The sequence below is a fragment of the Podarcis bocagei genome (genome assembly GCF_964188305.1).
Source record: "Podarcis bocagei genome assembly, chromosome: 3".
In the NCBI taxonomy this organism is placed as follows: domain Eukaryota; kingdom Metazoa; phylum Chordata; class Lepidosauria; order Squamata; family Lacertidae; genus Podarcis; species Podarcis bocagei.
Window position 1 is genome coordinate 106,080,902 of NC_138127.1, and position 20,722 is coordinate 106,101,623.

A 20,722-nucleotide genomic window follows, 5' to 3' on the forward strand; every position below is an offset into this window, starting at 1 on the left:
AACAACAAATTAACAATTCTGCCTTAAGGTAAGCAAGCAGAACAACAGTGACAAAAAATAAGAATAGCAGCTTAATACCAAATACCTGGGTGTAAACACACACACACACACACACACACACACACACACACACACACACGATATTAAGATATTAATTCACACTTTCTAAAATGACACACTAACTGAAACACAGCTATCCTTCAAAGCCAGCACTACTCTGAATTTTGCAATGCAGTTCTCCAGCAAAGCAACACACATTCTAGAATGAAACATGCATAAAGGTAAAAGTAAAGGGACCCCTGACCATTAGGTCCAGTCACGGATGACTCTGGGGTTGCGGGGCTCATCTCGCTTTATTGACCGAGGGAGCTGGTGTACAGCTTCCGGGTCATGTGGCCAGCATGACTAAGCTACTCTGGTGAACCAGAGCAGCACAAGGAAATGCTGTTTACCTTCCCGCCAGAGCGGTACCTATTTATCTACTTGCACTGGTGTGCTTTCGAACTGCTAGGTTGGCAGGAGCAGGGACCATGCAACGGGAGCTCACCCAGTCGCGGGGATTCGAACCGCTGACCTTCTGATCAGCAAGTCCTAGGCTCTGTGGTTTAACCCCCAGCGCCACCCGTGTCCCTGGAACGTGCGTAAAAAGGCATGTATTTGCGAACAGAGATAGATGACACCATCAAGGGTCATAGCAACGGTTCCCACCTCATCTCTTATGTGGGGCAGCCAATCCACTTGGTGCCAACAGACTCTCTGTGGCTTCTGTGCAGCTGAACACCTTTCTCTGCCACCCCACCCTGGAGTGGCATGAATCATAGCCCGCAAGCATCCAGAGGAGGAAACACGAAGCAAATTGTCCACAGAAGCAACACAGCAACAATTCCTAGACCTAACACAAAAGAAAAATCCAGAATGCGGCAGCTAGACTGGTGACTGGGAGTGGCCGCCGGGGCCACATAACACTGGTTCTGAGAGATCTGCATTGGCTCCCAGTACGTTTCCGAGCACAATTCAAAGTGTTGGTGCTGACCTTGAAAGCCCTAAATGGCCTCGGTCCAGTATACCTGAAGGAGCGTCTCCACCCCCATCGTTCTACCCGGACACTGAGGTCCAGCACCGAGGGCCTTCTGGTGGTTCCCTCATTGCGAGAAGGAAGGTTACAGGGAACCAGGCAGAGGGCCTTCTCGGTAGTGGCGCCTGCCCTGTGGAACGCCCTCCCAGAAGATGTTAAAGCAATAAACAACTATTTTACTTTTAAAAGGCATCTGAAGGCAGCCCTCTTCAGGGAAGTTTTTAATGTTTGAAGCTGTACTGTTTTTAATATTCAGTTGGAAGCCGCCCAGAGTGGCTGAGGAAACCCAGCCAGATGGGTGGGGTATAAATAATAATAAATTATTATTATTATTATTATTATTATTATTATTATTATTATTATTATTATTATTATAATAAAAAGAGGGTGGCCAGAAGCCATGGCTAGTTTTTCTCTTCCGTTCCCGTTCCTCATAGGCCTCAATGTTGATAAGGCTGCTCAGGAGGAATGAGGAGGTGGATCTGCTGGGCCTCCCCTTCTCTCTTCTCCTAACCAGCTGATTTATGTTCCCTGTTCAGCCTGCTTCTCGAACATATCCTCCAACATTTCTCCGATGAAAATAGGGGTGTCCTATTTAATGTTGATGATGATGCTAATAATAATAATAATACCTTTATTGTCTTAATGAACTTAATGAAACATTAAACATTAAAAAACCTCAGATGGCTTGGGGATCGTATGAAAATAGAAATGTCCTTCCAACATTTCTTCAATGAAAATAGGGATGTCCTATTCAATACCCTACAACAGTTCTCCACTGAAAATAGAGACGCCCCCTCCAACTTTCCCCCAATGAAAATAGGGACTTCCTACCATACCCTCCAACATTTCTCCGTTGAAAATAGAGGAAATTCGGGACATTCAGGGATCGAATCAGAAACCAGGAGGGCTTCTGTGAATCCAGGACTGTCCCTGGCAAATAGGGACACTGGGAGGGTCTACCCTGGTAGGGCATTCACTTTGCTTGTAGAATGTCCCCAGAATCAGTCCCAGAATCTCCAGATAGGGCTGGGAAAAGTCTCCCCATCTGAAATCTTAGAGCTGCTGCCATTGACATTAATGAGCTAGGTGGACCAATGATCTGATTCAGTAAAAGGCACCTTGCTATGTTGCTCATGGGTAGAGCATCTGCTTGGCATGCAGAAGGTTCCAGGTTCAATCCCCAGCATCTCCCGTTAGGGTTTGACTGACTGATTATATTTCTCCATGGGCTCATTCCGCTCCAGGCCCCCTGCCCTCTACTGCTGTAGCTGATGGTGGTGCATGTGGGTCAACAGCTGTGAGAGCTTGGACTTGATGGCCGGGGTCTGCAGTGAGTGACATGGTGCTAGCAGAGCAAACAGGGTGTGTTGGTCCCAGGGGGTTACCGTGCGGCATGGTCCGAGGCTGAACTGGGGTCCAAGGTAGGGAGTCGGGCGTGGTCAGGAACTCGGGCAGAAAGCAGGACAGGGTGCCAGCAGGAACAGGTAACCAATGATGTTGCTCCCGCAACCTGGGACTGGGCTGACTGGCCTTTATCTCCTCTGAGGCCTAGGGCGGCCCCGGTCTACAGGTGACCCGCCTCTCCCGGCCTTAAGGCGAGCACTCCTCCTGAGACAACTTAGTTCCCTCCGCCTCTCTGCCCTGAGCCTCTGTAGCTCAGGAGAGGCTGGAGGGTTACTGGACCCAGAGGCAACCTCACCTTCCCCTGAGAGGGCTGGGAGAGGAGCACCTGTAGGCAATGGGTCCTTGATCATCTCCGGAGCCAGAGCGGATACATCAGGTGTCTGCTCCTGAGTATCTGGCACAGGTGCAGGCCCTTCAGATTCAAGCCCCTGCCCCGGAGGCGGGGACTCCTGTGCAGGCTGGGAGTCTTCCAGTTCAGCCTCTGAATCAGATTCCCAGGCCATCACACAGGGGGACCCCAGGATTCTGAGTTGAGGCACTGCCTTGGACGGCTCTTCACCCTATGTATGCTGGATCTGGTAGGCAGCAGCACACAAAAATGGATCCAGACTCCTCACAAGTGCTTTCCCTCAGGTAGCGCTCATCCCACACCATTAAACCTGCACATACTTTGTGTGGTGAGTTCCCGTTCCCCCCAGTGGAAATAAAGACACATGACACAATTATTAAGGCTAATGGGGCTAGATAAGGCCACAACTTTATTGGTTACAGGTGATGAGTGGTATTGGCTTAGGCATTGGTCCTAACCGACTATCCAGCTTCAGCCCTTCCGCTTGAAGTCCGGGAAGGGTTAACCACCAGTAGGGGAGTCCTGCTGATGCACATCAACTAGGAACTCCCCCGGGGTCACTGCTCGGGGGTGTGCCTTAGGGCCTCACCTCCATAGGCTTCGAACAGGGCCACTCCCCCCCGGAATCCTTTATCGGACTACCCTTCAATATGCGGGGCAGGTGATGGCGCTTCCTCCCCTCTTCCATCTACAAAACAATACCAATACCAATGCCTAACCGCCAATACTAAGAAAGTTGTGACGACTTGCTATGAGGTAGGCGAAAACCAAGTGACTGGTATGTGGGAAAAGAGGGAGATCCCTGGCCGCGCCTGAGTTTAAATCGGGCGGGCCACGCCCCCAAAGCCAGCCAATTGGCTGGCCACGGGGTGACGCAGCCGGGGATTCGCCCAATCATGCAGGGGCTGGGCTGTGACACCTGCAATCCCACCTCCTCTGCAGGGCAGAAGTGGCTTTCTCCCAAACTGCCTCCCCACAATATTAACATCTGTGGAGATGCCCCACTTTCCCTCTGGGTACAGCTTTGGTTGAACGGCCCACAACATGAGACAGGGCATTCTTGGTGATGGCCCCCCACCCCAGTTCTGGAACTCCCTCTCAAATGTCCCCCATCATAGCCTCATTTCAGCACAAGGTGCACAACCCTTTTGTTTCCCCAGACCTCTGGAATGCAATCTTCCTTCTTGGCAACACCGCAAGAATGCCGTTGTTCCATTAAAGTAAATAGAGTTATTGTGCCATATTAGTTTCCCTGCGCTCTCAGGGCAGGCTTGAAGTATGAAGAAATAAATAAAGATCTGCACCTGTTAATCGCTTTCGTGGGTGGGCTTCCATAAGCCATTACACCAGCCCTTCCTTGCCTCCCAGGTAGCAAGGCTCTGCAATGCAAAGCTGAGATCGTGTCAAGTACGCTAACAAGATAAGGGTTTATTAATTGTGCAACACTCTGCTACAGTATTTCTCCCACTCTTCTCTCCCTCTGACCTCATCCTTAGTAATCCGTTTCTTCGCCCTGAGCACGGTGCCTGACAGGTCTCTCTCTGCAGCAGGAAAAACCTTCTGCGGGAAAGCGAGAGAAAGCTTGTTTGCTCTTGCCCGAGAACATCACCAGGCAGCCGGGGCGAAGTCTCTTAGAGAGACGGTTTAGGCTGAAGGCTTTCACTTCCATTTTTCTCAAGTTCAGGTCATATAAGGAAGTTCTGGTTGCTCGTCTGTTCCTCCCCCTTCTCCCCCCTTGACAATTTGCGGCTGAAAACCAACAATGTGCCTTTGTGTTCCTGCTTAGATGGTGTCCCGTGTTCTTGGATTGAAAGCGCTGAGTCCCAACTTCTGAGCAAAGGAAATTTGGAGCATCTGATCGCTTCATGGATGGTCTTGCCTGGATATTGGAGCCCTCTGCTAACCTCTTGATGGATGTTGATGGCATTCCTCCGGAAAGTAAGGTGTCTGCCCCTAAGATTGAGATAGAACAAATGTTGGACGGTGCAGATCCCGAGACGGGAGGAGGCGCTCCTCCTGACGACCACTTGCGGAACCTGAAAGCTCTGACGGAGAAACTGAGGCTGGAGACGAGGAGACCCTCCTATTTGGAGTGGAAGGCCCAGCTGGAGGGGATTGCGTGGAAAAACCACCCGGAGCCTCCTGCGGAAGCCAGCCGGGATGAGAAACCAATGGGGGGAAGCGTTCCTTTAACAGAGGTGCAAGTTCATATCAATGGAGGCTCTATGAAAGCGCAAGTTCCAGTGATGACCCAGGAGAAAATCAGAGGCTTTGGAAATATTGATGAGGCTCTCAACTGGCTCAGGAAAGAACTGGTAAGTTGGTTCCTGCTGATGTTCTTTTAACTGCGTCGCTTCCTGACGACCTGTTTTATTGAGCTTTCGCCCTGATTTCTTTGTAGGGAGGTTAGACGATGTTGGCTATTTAATGAGAATCTGTTCTGATTTGTTTCTGGGGAAGTTAGACGGCTTGGTGTTGAAACCAGTGTCATCCTGCACTTACCACAGCACTTTCCTTATTGCAAAAAGTCTGACCTCTTGGGGAAACAGGTTTGTTGCACAAGGCCTCCCCATCAGCAATAAGTGTGCAGCCCTGAACTTGCTGGCATGTGATTAAATATCAGCCTCAAATAGTGACAGCTTCAAAGTGCTGCATGTTCTTCTGACTTCAATGGGTCTACTTTCTTATGTGTGTGTGCTGGATTTCACCCTAAGGGAAGAAGAAAAACCTCACAATTATTCACAGAAAACACACAACTCTCTCTCTCTCTCTCTCTCTCTCTCTCTCTCTCTCTCTCTCTCTCTCTCTCTCTTCTTTCCCTTTGTTCATTTATACATGCAAAGCCTTCATTCCGTAGGAAAACAAAAAACAAAAATAGGCCTCTGCTCTCGATGAGCTTACAGTCTGAACGTTTTTTTGTTCCATTTCCCCCCTCTTCCTTCTTGTTCCATTCCCTCTATTGTTCCTTCTTTTATTTCTCTCTGTCCTTTATGCAGTAAGCTGGCTGGCATGCATAACTTTATATACTCCTTCCAGCAGCATTTAAGAAACTCCTTCCAAGCTGGAGATTGCAATGAAAGTTCACTCTGTCTCTGAGCTCCCCTGCCTGACATTCGGCTCATTTGTGCTGGGGGGGGGGTTTGGGGGGTCTTCTTTTCTCACCTGCTTATTTCACCACTATAACTAAAAGAAAAGAGATAACCTCAACAATGTGGTTTTTAAAAAATAACAATTTGGAGAGGGATCATAGCTCATGAATTCATGGAATCTTGTGTAATTGAGAGGGATCTTGGAGTTCATCTAGTCTAACAGCCTGAGCAATATGAGGTCAATGGCAGCATCCCTGCCTGGGGCCAAATAAATGCATGCATTGAAGGAACACTTGCCACCTCTGAAGGCAGCCAGTTCAGCTGCCTAACAGAAGAGTTTGGAAGAGTTTGGATTTGATATCCCGCTTTATCACTACCTGAAGGAGTCTCAAAGCGGCTAACATTCTCCTTTCCCTTCCTCCCCCACAACACTCTGTGAGGTGAGTGGGGCTGAGAGACTTCAGAGAAGTGTGACTGGCCCAAGGTCACCCAGCAGCTGCATGTGGAGGAGCGGAGACGTGAACCCGGTTCCCCAGATTATGAGTCTACTGCTCTTAACCACTACACCACACTGGCTCTCAATAATGTTTTGGCCATTGGAAAGTCCCTTCTAAAATTTAGCTGAGATTTGCTTCCCCACCATTTCCACTTATTGGTTCTAGCACTGCTCTTTGAAGCAACAGGGAGCAGTGGCGGAGCTTCATGCTCTGGTACTGGGGGGTGGATGGCAGGCGGGGGTGGGGCTGGTGCGCGTCCCGGGCATGTGGCGTGCCACCCACAGGGGCGCAGCGTGCATCCCGGGGGTGTGGCATGACTCCTGGGGGTGTGGCACATCAACTGTGGGGGTGTGGCGCTCAGCACAGGTGGGGGAACAGCAGTGATGACACCCCACCGGGATTGTGCTGCCGGGGGCGATGTGCTCCCCCCGCACTCCTCTTCCTCCGCCCCTGACTGGGAGCACATGTGTTGCGTGTAGAAGCTCCCACATTCAATTCTTAAAGAACTGGGAAGAGTCAGTAGAGAGGAAGGAGAAATTTGATTTGCATTTCAGGGTGAATCTATGCAACTCACACTTTCGGAAACGATACACGAACCAAAGCGGAGGCATCCTCTGAAATCTGCACTTCTCTGAATTTTGCAATGCCATTCTCCGGCAAAGTAATGTGTGCAAAAAAAAAAAGTGCATATACTTGTGTGCATATACTTGTGTGCAAAACTACAACTAATCCAGAATGCAGCAGCTAGACTGCTGACCAGGAGAGGTCGCCAAGACCATATAACACCGGTCCTGAAAGACCTACATTGGCTCCCAGTACGTTTCCGAGCACAATTCAAAGTGTTGGTGCTGACCTTTAAAGCCCTAAATAGCCTTGGCACAGTATACCTGAAGGAGCGTGTCCACCCCCATCGTTCGGCCTGGACACTGACGTTCAGCTCCGAGGGCCTTCTGGCGGTTCCCTCCCTGTGAGATGTGAGGTTACAGGCAACCAGGCAGAGGGCCTTCTTGGTAGTGGCACCCACCCTCTGGAACTCCCTCCCACCAGATGTCAAAGAGAACAACAACTACCAAACTTTGAGTAGACCTCTGAAGGCAGCCCTGTTTAGGAAAGCTTTTAATATTTGATGAATTATTGTATTTTAATATTTTTCTGGAAGATGCCCAGAGTGGCTGGGGAAACCCCGCCAGATGGGCAGGGCATAAATAATAATAATAATAATAATAATAATAATAATAATAATAATAATAATAATAATTATTATTATTATTAAATGCATATAATAGTGACAATAGTAAGAAGTATTATGTTAACGGTTGCCTTTGCAAAAATGTGCATGTTAGGCAAATAGGGCATGCGAAGATATGTATGTCAGGAGCAATTTGCACGAAAACAATTGAGTTATAGAATTGCAGAATTGGAAGGGACCCCACGGATCATCTAGCCCACCCACTGCAATGCTTTTAAAATGCCACTGAATTTCCATGAGGACTTTTAAATAAATAAAAACATTGCAAACCGATGTGGCACTGCAGGCATTGTGACACTGACTTCCTCGGAAGGTGGTGGACTCTCCTTCCTTGGAGAATTTTTAACAGAGGTTGGATGACCATCTGTCATGGATGCTTTAGTTGAAATTCCTTCATTGCAGGGGGTTGGTCTAGATGACCCTTGGATCCCTTCCCACTCTAATATTCTATGAATAGATTTCCAGGGTTTTAAGGCAGGTGTTCTCCCAGTCCCAGCCCTGGCTTGAAATGCCAGAAATTGAACGCGGAACCTTCTGCACACAATCTGGGTGCACTAACCACTGAGCTATGACCCAAGCACTCTTGCCCCCCCCCCCCCAAAGAAGAGGACAGGTGATGGTGTCCTAGAGAAAATCATCACTTGATCCGTTGGCTGAATTTCCTGTACTTTCATGGTCAAAATAGCTTAATAGCAGTTTTGTGCTTCTCCTTCCAATCGATGTTAATGCTTGCTGTAATTGCTTGCAGCCCGGAGACCGAACAGAGGCTGTGATTATAATGCCAGCCTCCGTTGATTTAATGGAAATGCTGACCGGGGCCCTTTGCTGAATTTAGAAAGGAGGACAGGCAGCAGGGAATCTTCGGGTTTTTTCCTGCATACCTTGAGACCGCTCTGCAGAGCTGGTGGCACCATCGGAGCAGGACTTTGGGGGGGGGGTCCGTTTGGCAGAAGGAGGAGAAGCAGGGAGAGCTGCACACATGCTGAAGCCAAGTAGTACACACTGCGTGTTGAGGTCCCCAAGCCACCCCAATAACTCACACATCACACGCATTTTTTTGTTTAAGGCTTTTGGCATCATTTTGGCCAAAACTTTATTTAAATACAGAACTGTGAGTGGTTGCTTAGGCATTGGTTCTGACTATCTGTTCCCCCGTCCAGGGACAGAACTGATTTCCGGATTCCAGCAGAAGCCAGTCAGGGAAAACAATATTGGGGAGAAATGAAGCTGGGCACCAGACCTTCACCTCTCCCCACATGCTCCCAGAGGCCAGGGACTTGGACAAAAGCATGGAAAGCCCCTGGATTCCTTTAACGGAATTCCCTTGCATCACCTGCATTGGAGGGGTAGGGACTTGCCCCTCCAACAACCAATTTTTTAAGCAATGCCTAACCACAAACCTTACAAGTTTGTGGTTAAACCACAGAGCCTAGGACTTGCCGATCAGAAGGTCGGCGGTTTGAATCCCCACGACGGGGTGAGCTCCCGTTGCTCGGTCCCTGCTCCTGCCAACCTAGCAGTTCGAAACCACGTCAAAGTGCAAGTAGATAAATAGGTAAGGTAAACGGCATTTCCGTGCACTGCTCTGGTTCGCCAGAAGCAGCTTTGTCATGGTTTCATAAATCATGGTGCAATAAACCATAGTTTAGAGCTATGTACAAGTTTGGTGGAAGAAATATGTTCTGCTTTTTCAGACTTATTTTCAACTCAGAAATCTCCGCCCCCTTCCCTTGTATAATCCCGTCAATTAGAGAGAGAGAGAGGATAATAGAATCATAGAATTGTGGAGATGGAAGGGACCACAAAGGGCATCTAATCCAACCCCCAGAATGCAGGAATCTTTTGCCCCAAAGGGGGATCCAACCTATCGCCCTGAGATTAAGAATATCATATACAAAGGCCAGCTTCATTGGCCCAGAATGCTGCCTTCTGCCTCCTGCACCACAATTAACCTGTCGCTGGTTCTTCATCTATTGCCAAAGGAGAATCTGATGTGTGAGAAACTCGATCTTTTTATCTGGGACACCCGAAACAGAGCACCAAGTCTGAAGCCAGGGGACAGGGATTCAGCGCTGGCACCTTTCCTCCGTGTCAGAGCTGTAATCCTTTTGTCAGCCATCACAAGGCTTTGTCCGTTGCCCCTTTATGCTCCTATCCTGTGGAGATCAGCTCCCCACCGACTCCCTTTTTTTGTTTTACAATGGGGGAGAGAGACCCTTCTCACCCTGAAAGAGCAAATGAAAGCTGGCGGGAAGCTTTATCTCCCTGGGAAAGTTTGGAAACTGTTGGTCTGGAGCTGCTGAAGAACTGATCCTCATTTCCCCTTCTCAACAAAACACCGGCAGAGTCCCATTGCAGATGGAAATAAGGTTGTAAGACTATAGAGGCACAAGAATTGGGGCCATCTAGTCAAGAACTACTTTTTCCATAAGATCTAGATGCCCTCATAATCAGAGAAGATGAAGTTGAAGGAGGAGGAGGAGGAGCTTGGATTTGATATCCCGCTTTATCACTACCCTAAGGAGTCTCAAAGTGGCCAACATTCTCCTTTCCCTTCCTGCCCCACAACAAACACTCTGTGAGGTGAGCGGGGCTGAGAGACTTCAGAGAAGTGTGACTAGCCCAAGGTCACCCAGCAGCTGCATGTGGAGGAGCGGGGACGTGAACCCGGTTCCCCAGATTACGAGTCTACCACTCTTAACCACTACACCACATTTTGAATCAGGACCTGCAAAAAACATTCCTGTTTAGAGAAGAATACACAGATGCTTAGAAAGTCGATGCAATTCCATTTTAGTATTTTAACTTTCGTATGTGTTAAAGCATGGTTGTAAATGTTTCTTGATTTTATTGTTTTCCCAATTCATAAACCGCTTTGAAGAGGGTGTTTGTGTGTGTGTGTGTTTTGCAATCAAGCCACGTGTCAATTCTATGAAATTAATAAATAACAATAACTCTTATAGGTGAATCGGAAACTTCAGCTTGTCGAAAATGCAGCGGCCAGATTACTGGCTAGGCTTCCATTCTAGATCTCGGAAGACCAGTTTTGAAATAGCTGCACTGGTTGAGAGTGTGTTTCTGATTCCAATTCAAGGTGCTCATGTCACTATTTAAGGCCCTAAATGACTCGCACCCCAAATACCCAAAATACGGTCTCCTCCTTTACATCCCCTCTCGGGTGCTGCAATCAGCAGAGGTGTCCTTCTCAACACTGTCGTACCTCGGAAGTTGAACGGAATCCATTCCGGAACTCCATTCGACTTCCAAAATGTCCAGAAACCAAAGCGTGGCTTCTGTTTGGCTGCAGGAGCTTCCTGCAGGAGCTTCCTGCAGCCAATTGGAAGTCCCGGAAGCTGCATCGGACATTCGACTTCCCAAAAATTTTCAAAAACTAGAACATGATTGTTCAGGAGCCGAAACATACAAGTACCAAGGTGTTTAACAACCAAGGTATGACTGTAGTTCCTCTGCCCTCAGAGGCAAGGGTGGTGGTGGTCCAGGAGAGAGCCTTCTCTGTGGCGGCTTTTAAATTGTGGACCTCCTTCGCTACAGAGGTGCACCTGGTGCCTTCATTATACAGCTTCCGGAGAAGGCTGAAGAAATACCTCTTTACCCTGGCTTTTGACGCTTGAGGTGTACGTTTTTAGGACGCAGCTTATTCTTGTGATTGCAAGTTGCTTCAAACTGTTCTTAACATTGTGCTTTGATGTTGCAAATCACCCCGGGACCTTAAGGAAGAAGAGTGTGCAATAAATAAATATTCTTGCCTACCTTTCACCCTAAGGCCCCAGAGTGGGTGACTACAATTCAAATGGAATGTTAAAAAGCTTTTAACCGTAATTATTTTCAGAATGTTTTGTTCTGCTTCGTTTTTAAATTGTGCCTCTGTTTGGCACCTGGGTTTCCTTGGGGGGGGGGGGGAGGAGGGCAGAATAAAAATCCAATAAACAAATTTGCTCCCTTCCCCCTTTCCTGGTTAAAGCTGCCACTTTAATCTTACCCTCCAACATTTCTCTGATGAAAACTGGGACTTTTTCCTAAGGAAAAGTGGGACATTCTAGGATCAAATCATATTCCATACCCTCCAACATTTCTCTGATGAAAATAGGGACATTTCCTAAGGAAAAGTGGGACATTCTAGGATCAAATCATATTCCATACCCTCTAACATTTCTCTGATGAAAATAGGAATGTCCTAAGGAAAAGTGAGGGACAGGGGTGGTGCTGTGGGTTAAACGACAGAGCCTGGGACTTGCCGATCACTAGGTCGGCAGTTCGAATCCCTGCGACAGGCTGAGCTCCCGTTGCTCGGTCCCTGCTCCTGCCAACCTAGCAGTTCGAAAGTACGTCAAAGTGCAAGTAGATAAATAGGTACCGCTCTGGTGGGAAGGTAAACGGTGTTTCCGTGCACTGCTCTGGTTCGCCAGAAGCGGCTTAGTCATGCTGGCCACATGACCCGGAAGCTGTACGCCGGCTCCCTCGGCCAATAAAGCAAGATGAGCACCGCAACCCCAGAGTCGGCCACGACTGGACCTAATGGTCAGGGGTCCTTTTACCTTTACCTATAAGGAAAAGTGGGACATTCAGGGATCAAATCAGAAGCCGTCCAGGGGCTGTCCCTGGAAAGTAGGGACACTTGGAGGGTCTGCTTTAATCCCTCATGCCCCTTGACTATGAAACTATCCCTGCCTTCCTTTTGTGTTCCAGATGGAAATGCGTCTCCAGGACCAGCAGCTGGCCCGGCAGCTGATGCGCCTGCGCAGCGACATCAACAAGCTCAAAATCGAGCAGACCTGCCACCTCCACCGGCGGATGCTCAACGATGCCACCTACGAGCTGGAGGAGCGGGACGAGCTCTCTGACCTCCTGTGCGACTTCCCCTTGACGTCCTCCTTCAGCCTCTCCACCCCGCTCAAGCTCATTGGCGTGACAAAGATGAACATCAACTCCCGCCGGTTCTCGCTTTGCTAGAGGGAGGGGATGGGAGGGCAGAGGGGCAGAAGCGGGCGCGGAGGGTGACCTTGCCGACGCAGAGGAGAAGCTTGCTTGTCCTCTTGCTCGGCAGGGGAAGGCAGGTGAGGTCGGAGGACAAAGAGGGAAGGCGGAGCAGATCTGGCAAGGGCTCTTCCAGTATGGCTGGGAGGTGGCGACAGTCACGATCATGTTCCCAGAGTGCTTTGCAGGAAAGATGGAGAATACAAACAACCAGCTTCCTCAAGGGGAGGCAGAGAGGCTACCCTAACCCAATACTTTCCTTCAGAAACAGTCTCCTTTCCCCGTGGATGGAATAAGGGTGTGAAGTATGGTTACCAGATGTCCCCGTTTCCCGGGGACAGTCCCCGGATTTACAAATCTGTCCCCCGACAAAATCCGTCCCTGGATTTCATTTAATGTCCCCAGATTTATATTTTAAGTGTTGTAGATTTATTAGTAGGGAATGAATGTTGCGTGATTGGTTCAACGGCAGAAGACACATCAAATGGGGACTTCTGGCGAGGCAAAATGGCGAATGCCACGGCAGCGGGCAGCTCCTGAAGCTAGCCAGAGCCAACTGCACTACTAGGCTGGCTCCAGGCTGCTGAGACTGCCGCTGCCACTGCTGAGGGGCAACTGGGGATGCCCTCTGCATCAACTGGGGTAACCGCTGCTCCTCCCCATGACCCAAATCAAGCCGGGAGCGAGAGCACCCAGCCACCCAGCCGACTGCCCAGCAGTGCTCCAGGGCTAGGAAAACCCTGGAGCTAACGCAGTGAGAAGGAAGAGAGATAAAGAGGAAGGAGAAAAGAGGGGAGCCCCAACATTGCGGCACAGCTGAGGATGAGAGGTAGGAGAGCACCGGGAGGGCAAGGACACGTGGCCGAGCCCAGGCCCGACCTGAGCCTACTCCACAGCGGCTAGTGCTCCAGGAGAGCAGGTCAGGGCCCAGAGGAAGGCCGCCTGACAGAGGAGACCACATAAGAAAAGATATTACTTCTAAATTTTTTTAAAAAATAACTTTTTTCCCTCTTTTTTTAAAAAAAGTGTCCCCGGATTCTTTGAAAAAAATCTGGTAACCCTAGTGTGGAGAGATGTGGCATGGCATGGACTTCCAGTTGAAGTTGAATGGTCACTGGGACCAAGATAAGGGAGTGGTCCTTCATGCATTGCCCAATTAATCTGCCTTTGTGGAATTCCACACCACCTGTGACCTTATCGGCATCCGCATTGCCGCAAGTGAAGAAGTAACTCTGTTGTCCTGTTCCTGTCCCTTCCATCATTTTCATAGGGAGATCCTATGTAAGAGAGAAAAGTGCTGCTCTCATTTATATAGAATTCTATACACTTCGGTCACCTTGTTCTTCATTTGTTCCCTCCGAAACTAATCCCTGACACCCTGCACTTATCCTTTATCTGAGGGGAGAACAGATGCCAGTCAGTGTACACAATATTGAGCTAGATGGTCTCAGTCAGAGTAAGGCAGCCTCCTAGGACGTTCCTGTGGGAAACAGTGAGAAGTGGCAAATAGTCGGGATGATAAGAGCTGTCCAGAGTACCTGGTGGATTCATTGGCAATAAAAGTTGGGGTCCTGGCTAAAGCATAGGCGCCGACTCCATGGGGCCTGAGGGGGCTCGAGCCCCCTCAAAAATTTTTTTGGGGGGGCTCAGCCCCCCCAATAATCTCGGGCGCCCTTCCAGCAGAGCGCCGCCGCCGTCCCCCGCCTCCTCCCCACCTGCTCCCTCGCCAGCCAGCCAGCCAGCCGCGCGCCCTAATCGGAGAGCCCTGGCTGTCCCCCGCGAGATTAGGGAATCCCCGGGGGCGGGGGCTCCTGCCTCGCTGCTTCGCAGCACCACCGCCACTGCCAAGGCACTGCCGGGGGGAATTTCCTTCCTCCTGGCGGTTTCAGCCCCCGCGAGAACAGGGGAATCCCGACTGGCCACACCTCCCAGCCAGCCAATCGGCTGGCTGGGGGGGGCGTGGCTTGCCCTATTTAGGGCCGGAGCCACTTTATTTGCATATTCATGAGCTTATTTATTATTCATGAGCTTTCCCGGGCCCCCCCCCCAATATTTTTTAGAAGTCCGCGTCCCTGGGCTAAAGCCACTGTTAGGAGTTCAGCCTACACTCGAGTAGGACCCTGGCAGAGACACATGCCTGACTGGCATGTTCTCTCCCTCCTGGTCGATCGTTCGGGAGCTTCATAAGCTTTCTTCAGCCCAAACATCACAGCAACCGATGCCAACCAACACCGGCACATTTAGAGATCCGCAGAGTCTTCGCAGCTTTGCGTAACAGACCTCAGCAACTCAGCATTTTGGCTAATCTACTTTATTTACATAAAAACACACACGGAGCACTGCAACATGGCTCCCTCTCTCTCTAGCATCAGACAGCAAAGAGAAAATGAACAAAGAACAATAGTCCCACTTCACGGAACACAGTAACACAAACATCCTGTCTCCGTCCCTTCCCTCTTTGTGGAGTCAAAACATATATCATCATGTGAAAGACAACAATCCCATAACTGCAATCATGGAGCAGGAATTCTAACAGCCACCTGGCACTCTGTGTCTGCTACACATTGTTTAATGGGTACTTTGGCCTGATTGTATCACATGCTGAGTAAAATACCTGGAGAGAAGCCCAGGGACGAGATTTTAGTTGCCACTGCCTGTTTCCACGTGGATTGAAAATCATCATTCACAGTTAGTGGGGCAAGGCCAAGGCGGAAATAAAGGTAGTCTGAGCCAATAGTTGAGGGTGGTCACCCACACTCTAGCCTCCACTTTTGTGAAAAACTTTATGGAATAATTCAAAACATCAAAACTAACACAATCGCATGAGCACAGTTCCAGAGTATTTTTCATTCTCATGTATATTATATCTATTCAAAAAAAGTTTGGTTAATGAAGAAATTACATATCTTTCTACTTATGAGTGTTGAACTAATTGGCTGATGAAGAATTCAACGAAACAGTAGTTGTTATCTGAAAACACTGTTCAGTAGAGTTCAAAGTTGGACATCAGAATTGGACATTTGCTGATTATACAAAGCTTCACAGCTTGCTCTCCACCGGGTAAAGTCTGGCACCGTGATTCATTTAAGGACTTTCAGAGACTTTCAGAGACTTCAGTTTGTTACTTTTGATGTTTTGAATTCTTCCATAAAGTTTTTCACATTGTAATTGTTTCTGGCCATCGTGTTGCTTTTGATATTGCTGACTCATATTTTGCAACACAGGGGTTTGTTTGTTTACTCCACTTTTGTGAAGCCTGTCACTAGTCTCACATTTTGGGACATGAAGGGCTGATCTTAGAAATTTGGATTGTACTAGTTTTAGGGGTGCAAAATTGGAGAAGGGGCCCAGCTGGGCACCACAGAGAAGTTGAGAGCTGTCCAGCAACACCCAAAGAACTACAGGTTCTTTACCCCTGACTTAAACCACCTACGTAGTCCCTTTTCATCCAGGCCTCCCCATCATAATTAACCCCACCCCCTAATACTCCAAATCATCTCTGCATCCCACTATCTCCAACAATTTTACATCCCTGGATGATCTTGACCAACTGTACCTTTCTTGGGCAGCCCCAAAAGTGAAACACCCCAGAGATTTGGCTCCTGCCATTGTACATGTTAGCTCAGAGCTAATCCCGATTCAGTTCAACGGGACTTACAGTCAGGTAAGTCTTTATAGAGCTGTTGCAGTCTGGGATACATTGCAATGATACGCTTGCTTGCACAAAAACCAGCGTTTGAATTTCCAGGAACTTTGCAAATTTGGAAACCCGTGTCAAATTCCTTTGCTAAGAATAAATTTCCATGTGGGTAGGTCCTTGGTTTTGCACAAAATGCACCAGAAACATGGAGACTGCTTTGCGTCTGTTTGAGATATGTGTGGGATTCTGGAAAAAAAAAAAATCATTTCCCATTGGAATCAGGAATTTGAGTCTTCTCTTTTTTTTGTGTTTCATTGGAGGCAAGGGAGGAAACTGCAGTGGAAACTCAATAAACAATGCACAAATGAAATTGTTTCAATCTTGGGCTATATACACCTTAATGGTATGAAGCATAGAGAGGTCATTCCCACCCTTTTGCATTTCGATTTGCTTTTTTACTTTCCTATATGGACCTGAAAGAGGATAGGTGGGGATCTTCTTTATCCTATGCCCTTCACCAGATTTGCTTCCTCCCACCAAACTTCAATGATGATGATATATTATTTATACCCTGCCCATCTGGCTGGGTTTTCCCCATCATTCTGCCCGGACACTGAGGTCCAGTTCCGAGGGCCTTCTAGCGGTTCCCTCACTGCCAGAAGCAAATCTACAGGGAACCAGGCAGAGGGCCTTCTCAGTAGTGGCACCCGCCCTGTGAAACGCCCTTCCATCAGATTACAAGGAAATAAACAACTACCTGACATTTTGAAAACATCTGAAGGTTCAGGGAAGTTTTTAATGTACGACATTTTGATGTATTTTTTAAACTTTGTTGGAAGCCGCCCAGAGTGGCTGGGATAACCCAGCCAGATGGGCGGGGTACAAATATATTATTATTATTATTATTATTATTATTATTATTATTATTATTATTATTATTATTTATTATCTCTAATGGACCAGCGGAGGGGCACGCAATCTCTGCCTGGAGTGGTTGTCCCACCAACAGCCTGGCCCATCTTTCATTTCATACGTGGCCACATCAATGGAAAGCCGTTGCACAACGATTACGCCTACGTCTTTGGGAGTTTGGACTGGCCAGCTCAGGCAGCCTCCGTTCTTCCCTCCTACCTTGCAAATTATCTTCTGGCCCAGTTTCAAGAGGTTCACGTTTTCTGATGGCTCGCTTTGAGGATCAGGAGTGCAGCTGGGAGCGATGTTCAGTACACCATGCCTTGGAAGGAGATAATTGGCTCCTGGAAGAGAACACGGTTCTTTAAGACAACTGACATGTTTCAAAGGGTGCTTTCCTGAAGAGCGATTGCTCTGACTGGAGAAGAAATTCTGATTGATGATGACAATTTCTATACCATATTATATTTTTAAGGGAAACAATTTCAAAGTAGTTTACAACACATTCAAACATCAAATAAAACAACCCACAATAGAATTATAGAATTGCAGAGTTGGAAGGGACCCTGGAGTCATCTAGTCTAACCCCCTTGCAATGCAGGAATCTCAACTAAAGTACCCATAACAGGTGACCATCCAACCTCTGCTTTAAAACCTCCAAGGAAGGAGAATAAAACATTCCTGAAGAAATTCAAATGTAAAGTATATCTTCAAAGCAGCATAATTAACAAGGAACTAAGATATTACCTTAAGGGACACAGATGGCGCTGTGGGTTAAACCACTGAGCCTAGGACTTGCCGATCAGAAGGTCGGCGGTTTGAATCCCTGCGACGGGGTGAGCTCCCGTTGCTCGGTTCCTGCTCCTGCCAGCCTAGCAGTTCAAAAGCACGTCAAAGTGCAAGTAGATAAATAGGTACCACTCTGGCGGGAAGGTAAACGGCGTTTCCATGCGCTGCTCTGGTTTCGCCAGAAGCGGCTTAGTCATGTTGGCCACATGACCCAGAAACTGTACGTCGGCTCCCTCGGCCAATAAAGTGAGATGAGCGCCGCAACCCCAGAGTCGGTCATGACTGCACCTAATGGTCAGGGGTCCCTTTACCTTTACCTTAAGATATTACCTTAAAGATTTTGAAATGAAACACAACTAAAGGAAGTCAAATTTAAAACACACATTTAAAATAGCACAATTGACAAAAGAATAAAATACTTTCATAAGCATAGAACATATCTGCTGCGGTTGCTGCCAGCCCTGCCAATGGTGGTTCATGGTGATCAGAGAGCATGGAAGCTCAGACAGGGTCTGCACTAAGAGGCGGCCAAGATGGTTGTTTGAAAGTGAACCTGTCTAAATCACAAGTTTCAAAACAGTATGCAAACCAAAACATAGCCACTCACATGACAAGGGATAGCTCAGTCAGTAAAGGTAAAGGGACCCTTGACCGTTAGGTCCAGCCGTGGCCGACTTTGGGGTTGCGGCGCTCATCTCACTTTATTGGCCGAGGGAGGTGGCGTACGGCTTCGGTCATGTGGCCAGCATGACTAAGCCGCTTCTGGCGAAACCAGAGCAGCGCATGGAAACGCTGTTTACCTTCCCGCCAGAGTGGTACCTATTTATCTACTTGCACTTTGACGTGCTTTTGAACTGCTAGGTTGGCAGGAGCAGGGACTGAGCAACGGGAGCTCACCCTGTCGTGGGGATTCGAACCCCTGACCTTCTGATTGGCAAGTCCTAGGCTCTGTGGTTTAACCCACAGTGCCACCCGCGTCCCTAGGTTGAGTTAGTGTAGAGAAATAAGCTGAGTCAGGAACAGTTATGAGCTAGGCAGACAAGTAAATATCAGAGATGTGGTTTAGTGAGTGACAGCAGGTAGTGGAAGTTATAGGTCTGGATAGGCACCCCATGATTGTAATTGACCGATACCGTTTATGAAACCACATGCTTGTTAAACTGCCATAAATAAACAAAAGTTTATGTTCCAATTTAACCCTGACTGGACTCAGTATTGTCCCAGGTAGGGCCTGGGCGGTGGCAGCGAGAAATAAAGTGACCACAGGGATCAATAGACGGTGAAACATCCAGGGACCCTGTGTGATCGCCACAGCCACCAACAAGCCTGCACAGAAGTCCCAGGGTAGTGTTGACCAGCAACTTGGATAGCTTTAAAAGAGGATTTAAAAGAGAAGAGCGTATTTGTGCTCAGGTCTTGGTTGTGAGCTTCTGGTGGGCATCTGTTTGGTTATTACTGTGAGAAAAAGACTGGACGTGTCACCGGCCCGATCCACGCAATGTTCCCTATGTTCTTTTGCTCATTGTGGGACGCTCTCCTGGCTAAGTGCGTATAAAATTGTTCCCACAATGTACTTTTGTTGTAATTGATTGCCGTGAGTTATCGCAAGAGCTGGAGAGGCAGAATGTGACTATTTAAAATAAAGTGAGCCACCAATTAAAAAAGACCTCTCCATTCCCGATGAGGCTCCAGGTGAGCAGGCTAGGGCAAGTCATATCCCTGGCATCTCGCCCTTGACGAATGATGGACAGAGGCGGGTGTGCCGGCAGAATATTATATTTCAGGCAGCACCAAGTTCGAGTGAGTGGGTGGATGATCAGAAGGCTTTCAGATGGTGGAGTTAAAGAGATTACGGCTTATTAAGAGCTTTGCAAAAAAGCTGTTTAATTGGCTTAGGCTACATAACAAGGTGTTAGCCAGAAACAATTTTTACTTTGGCTTCGGTGCCTCAAGCTTGGTTTTCGCTGAAAACCTTAAGGTCCATAAATAGCAACATTCTAGAGGTCCCGGGCCCTAAGGAAGTCAGATCAGCCTCAACCAGGGCCAGGGCCTTTTCAACACTGGCTCCAGCCTGGTGAAACGTTCTGTCTCATGAGACCAGGGCCCTGTGGGATCTGATTTCTTTCCGCAGGCCTGTAAGACAGAGCTGTTCCGCCTGGCCTTTGGTTTGGACTCAGTCTGACCCTTATGTTTCCCTCCCTTTATGTGATCTATGGGCTACTTTTAAAATGAGGCTGCATTTTAAATTGCATTTTAACTTGTATTTTAAATTGGTATCTCCCACCATCCATTATGTTTTTACTGTAATTTTTACTGGTGTTAGCTGCCCTGAGCCTGGCTCTGGCTGGGGAGGGCGGGATATAAATAAAATTTATTATAATTATTATAATTATTATTTGTTTTAGTCGTTTAGTCGTGTCCTACTCTTCGTGACCCCATGGACCAGAGCACGCCAGGCACCCCTGTCCTCCACAGCCCCCCACAGCTTGGTCAAACTCATGCTGGCAGCTTCGAGAACACTGTCCCTCCATCTTTCCCAACATCAGGGTCTTTTCCAGGGAGTCTTCTCTTCTCATGAGGTGGCCAAAGTATTGGAGCCTCAGCTTCAGGATCTGTCCTTCCAGTGAGCACTCAGGGCTGATTTCCTTAAGAATGGAGAGGTTTGATCTTCTTGCAGTCCATGGGACTCTCAAGAGTCTCCTCCAGCTTATTATTATTAT

The 20,722-nt window shown here is 48.2% G+C and overlaps 1 protein-coding gene and 1 long non-coding RNA gene across 3 annotated transcripts in view; one reads left to right on the plus strand and one right to left on the minus strand.

Annotated features, from left to right (window-relative positions):
• Positions 1-13,991, plus strand: part of FAM167A (family with sequence similarity 167 member A) — a 29,341-nt gene extending 15,350 nt beyond the window's left edge. Inside the window, exons 3-4 of one of the 2 annotated variants that reach the window (XM_081188845.1) lie at positions 4,618-5,146; positions 12,374-13,991. In XM_081188845.1, the coding sequence (XP_081044971.1) occupies positions 4,697-5,146; positions 12,374-12,637 (714 nt within the window). In that variant the 5' untranslated portion in view covers positions 4,618-4,696 and the 3' untranslated portion in view covers positions 12,638-13,991. Of the gene's footprint in view, positions 1-4,288; positions 5,147-12,373 lie in introns of those variants that run through there. The other variant, XM_081188844.1, reaches the window with a different exon arrangement.
• Positions 13,992-16,562: 2,571 nt separating this feature from the next.
• On the minus strand, positions 16,563-20,481 carry LOC308584264. The gene is made up of 2 exons (XR_014006719.1): positions 18,975-20,481; positions 16,563-17,980 (listed from the first exon to the last, which is right to left on the minus strand). It is a non-coding gene; the product is annotated as an uncharacterized lncRNA (long non-coding RNA).
• Positions 20,482-20,722: the final 241 nt, after the last annotated feature.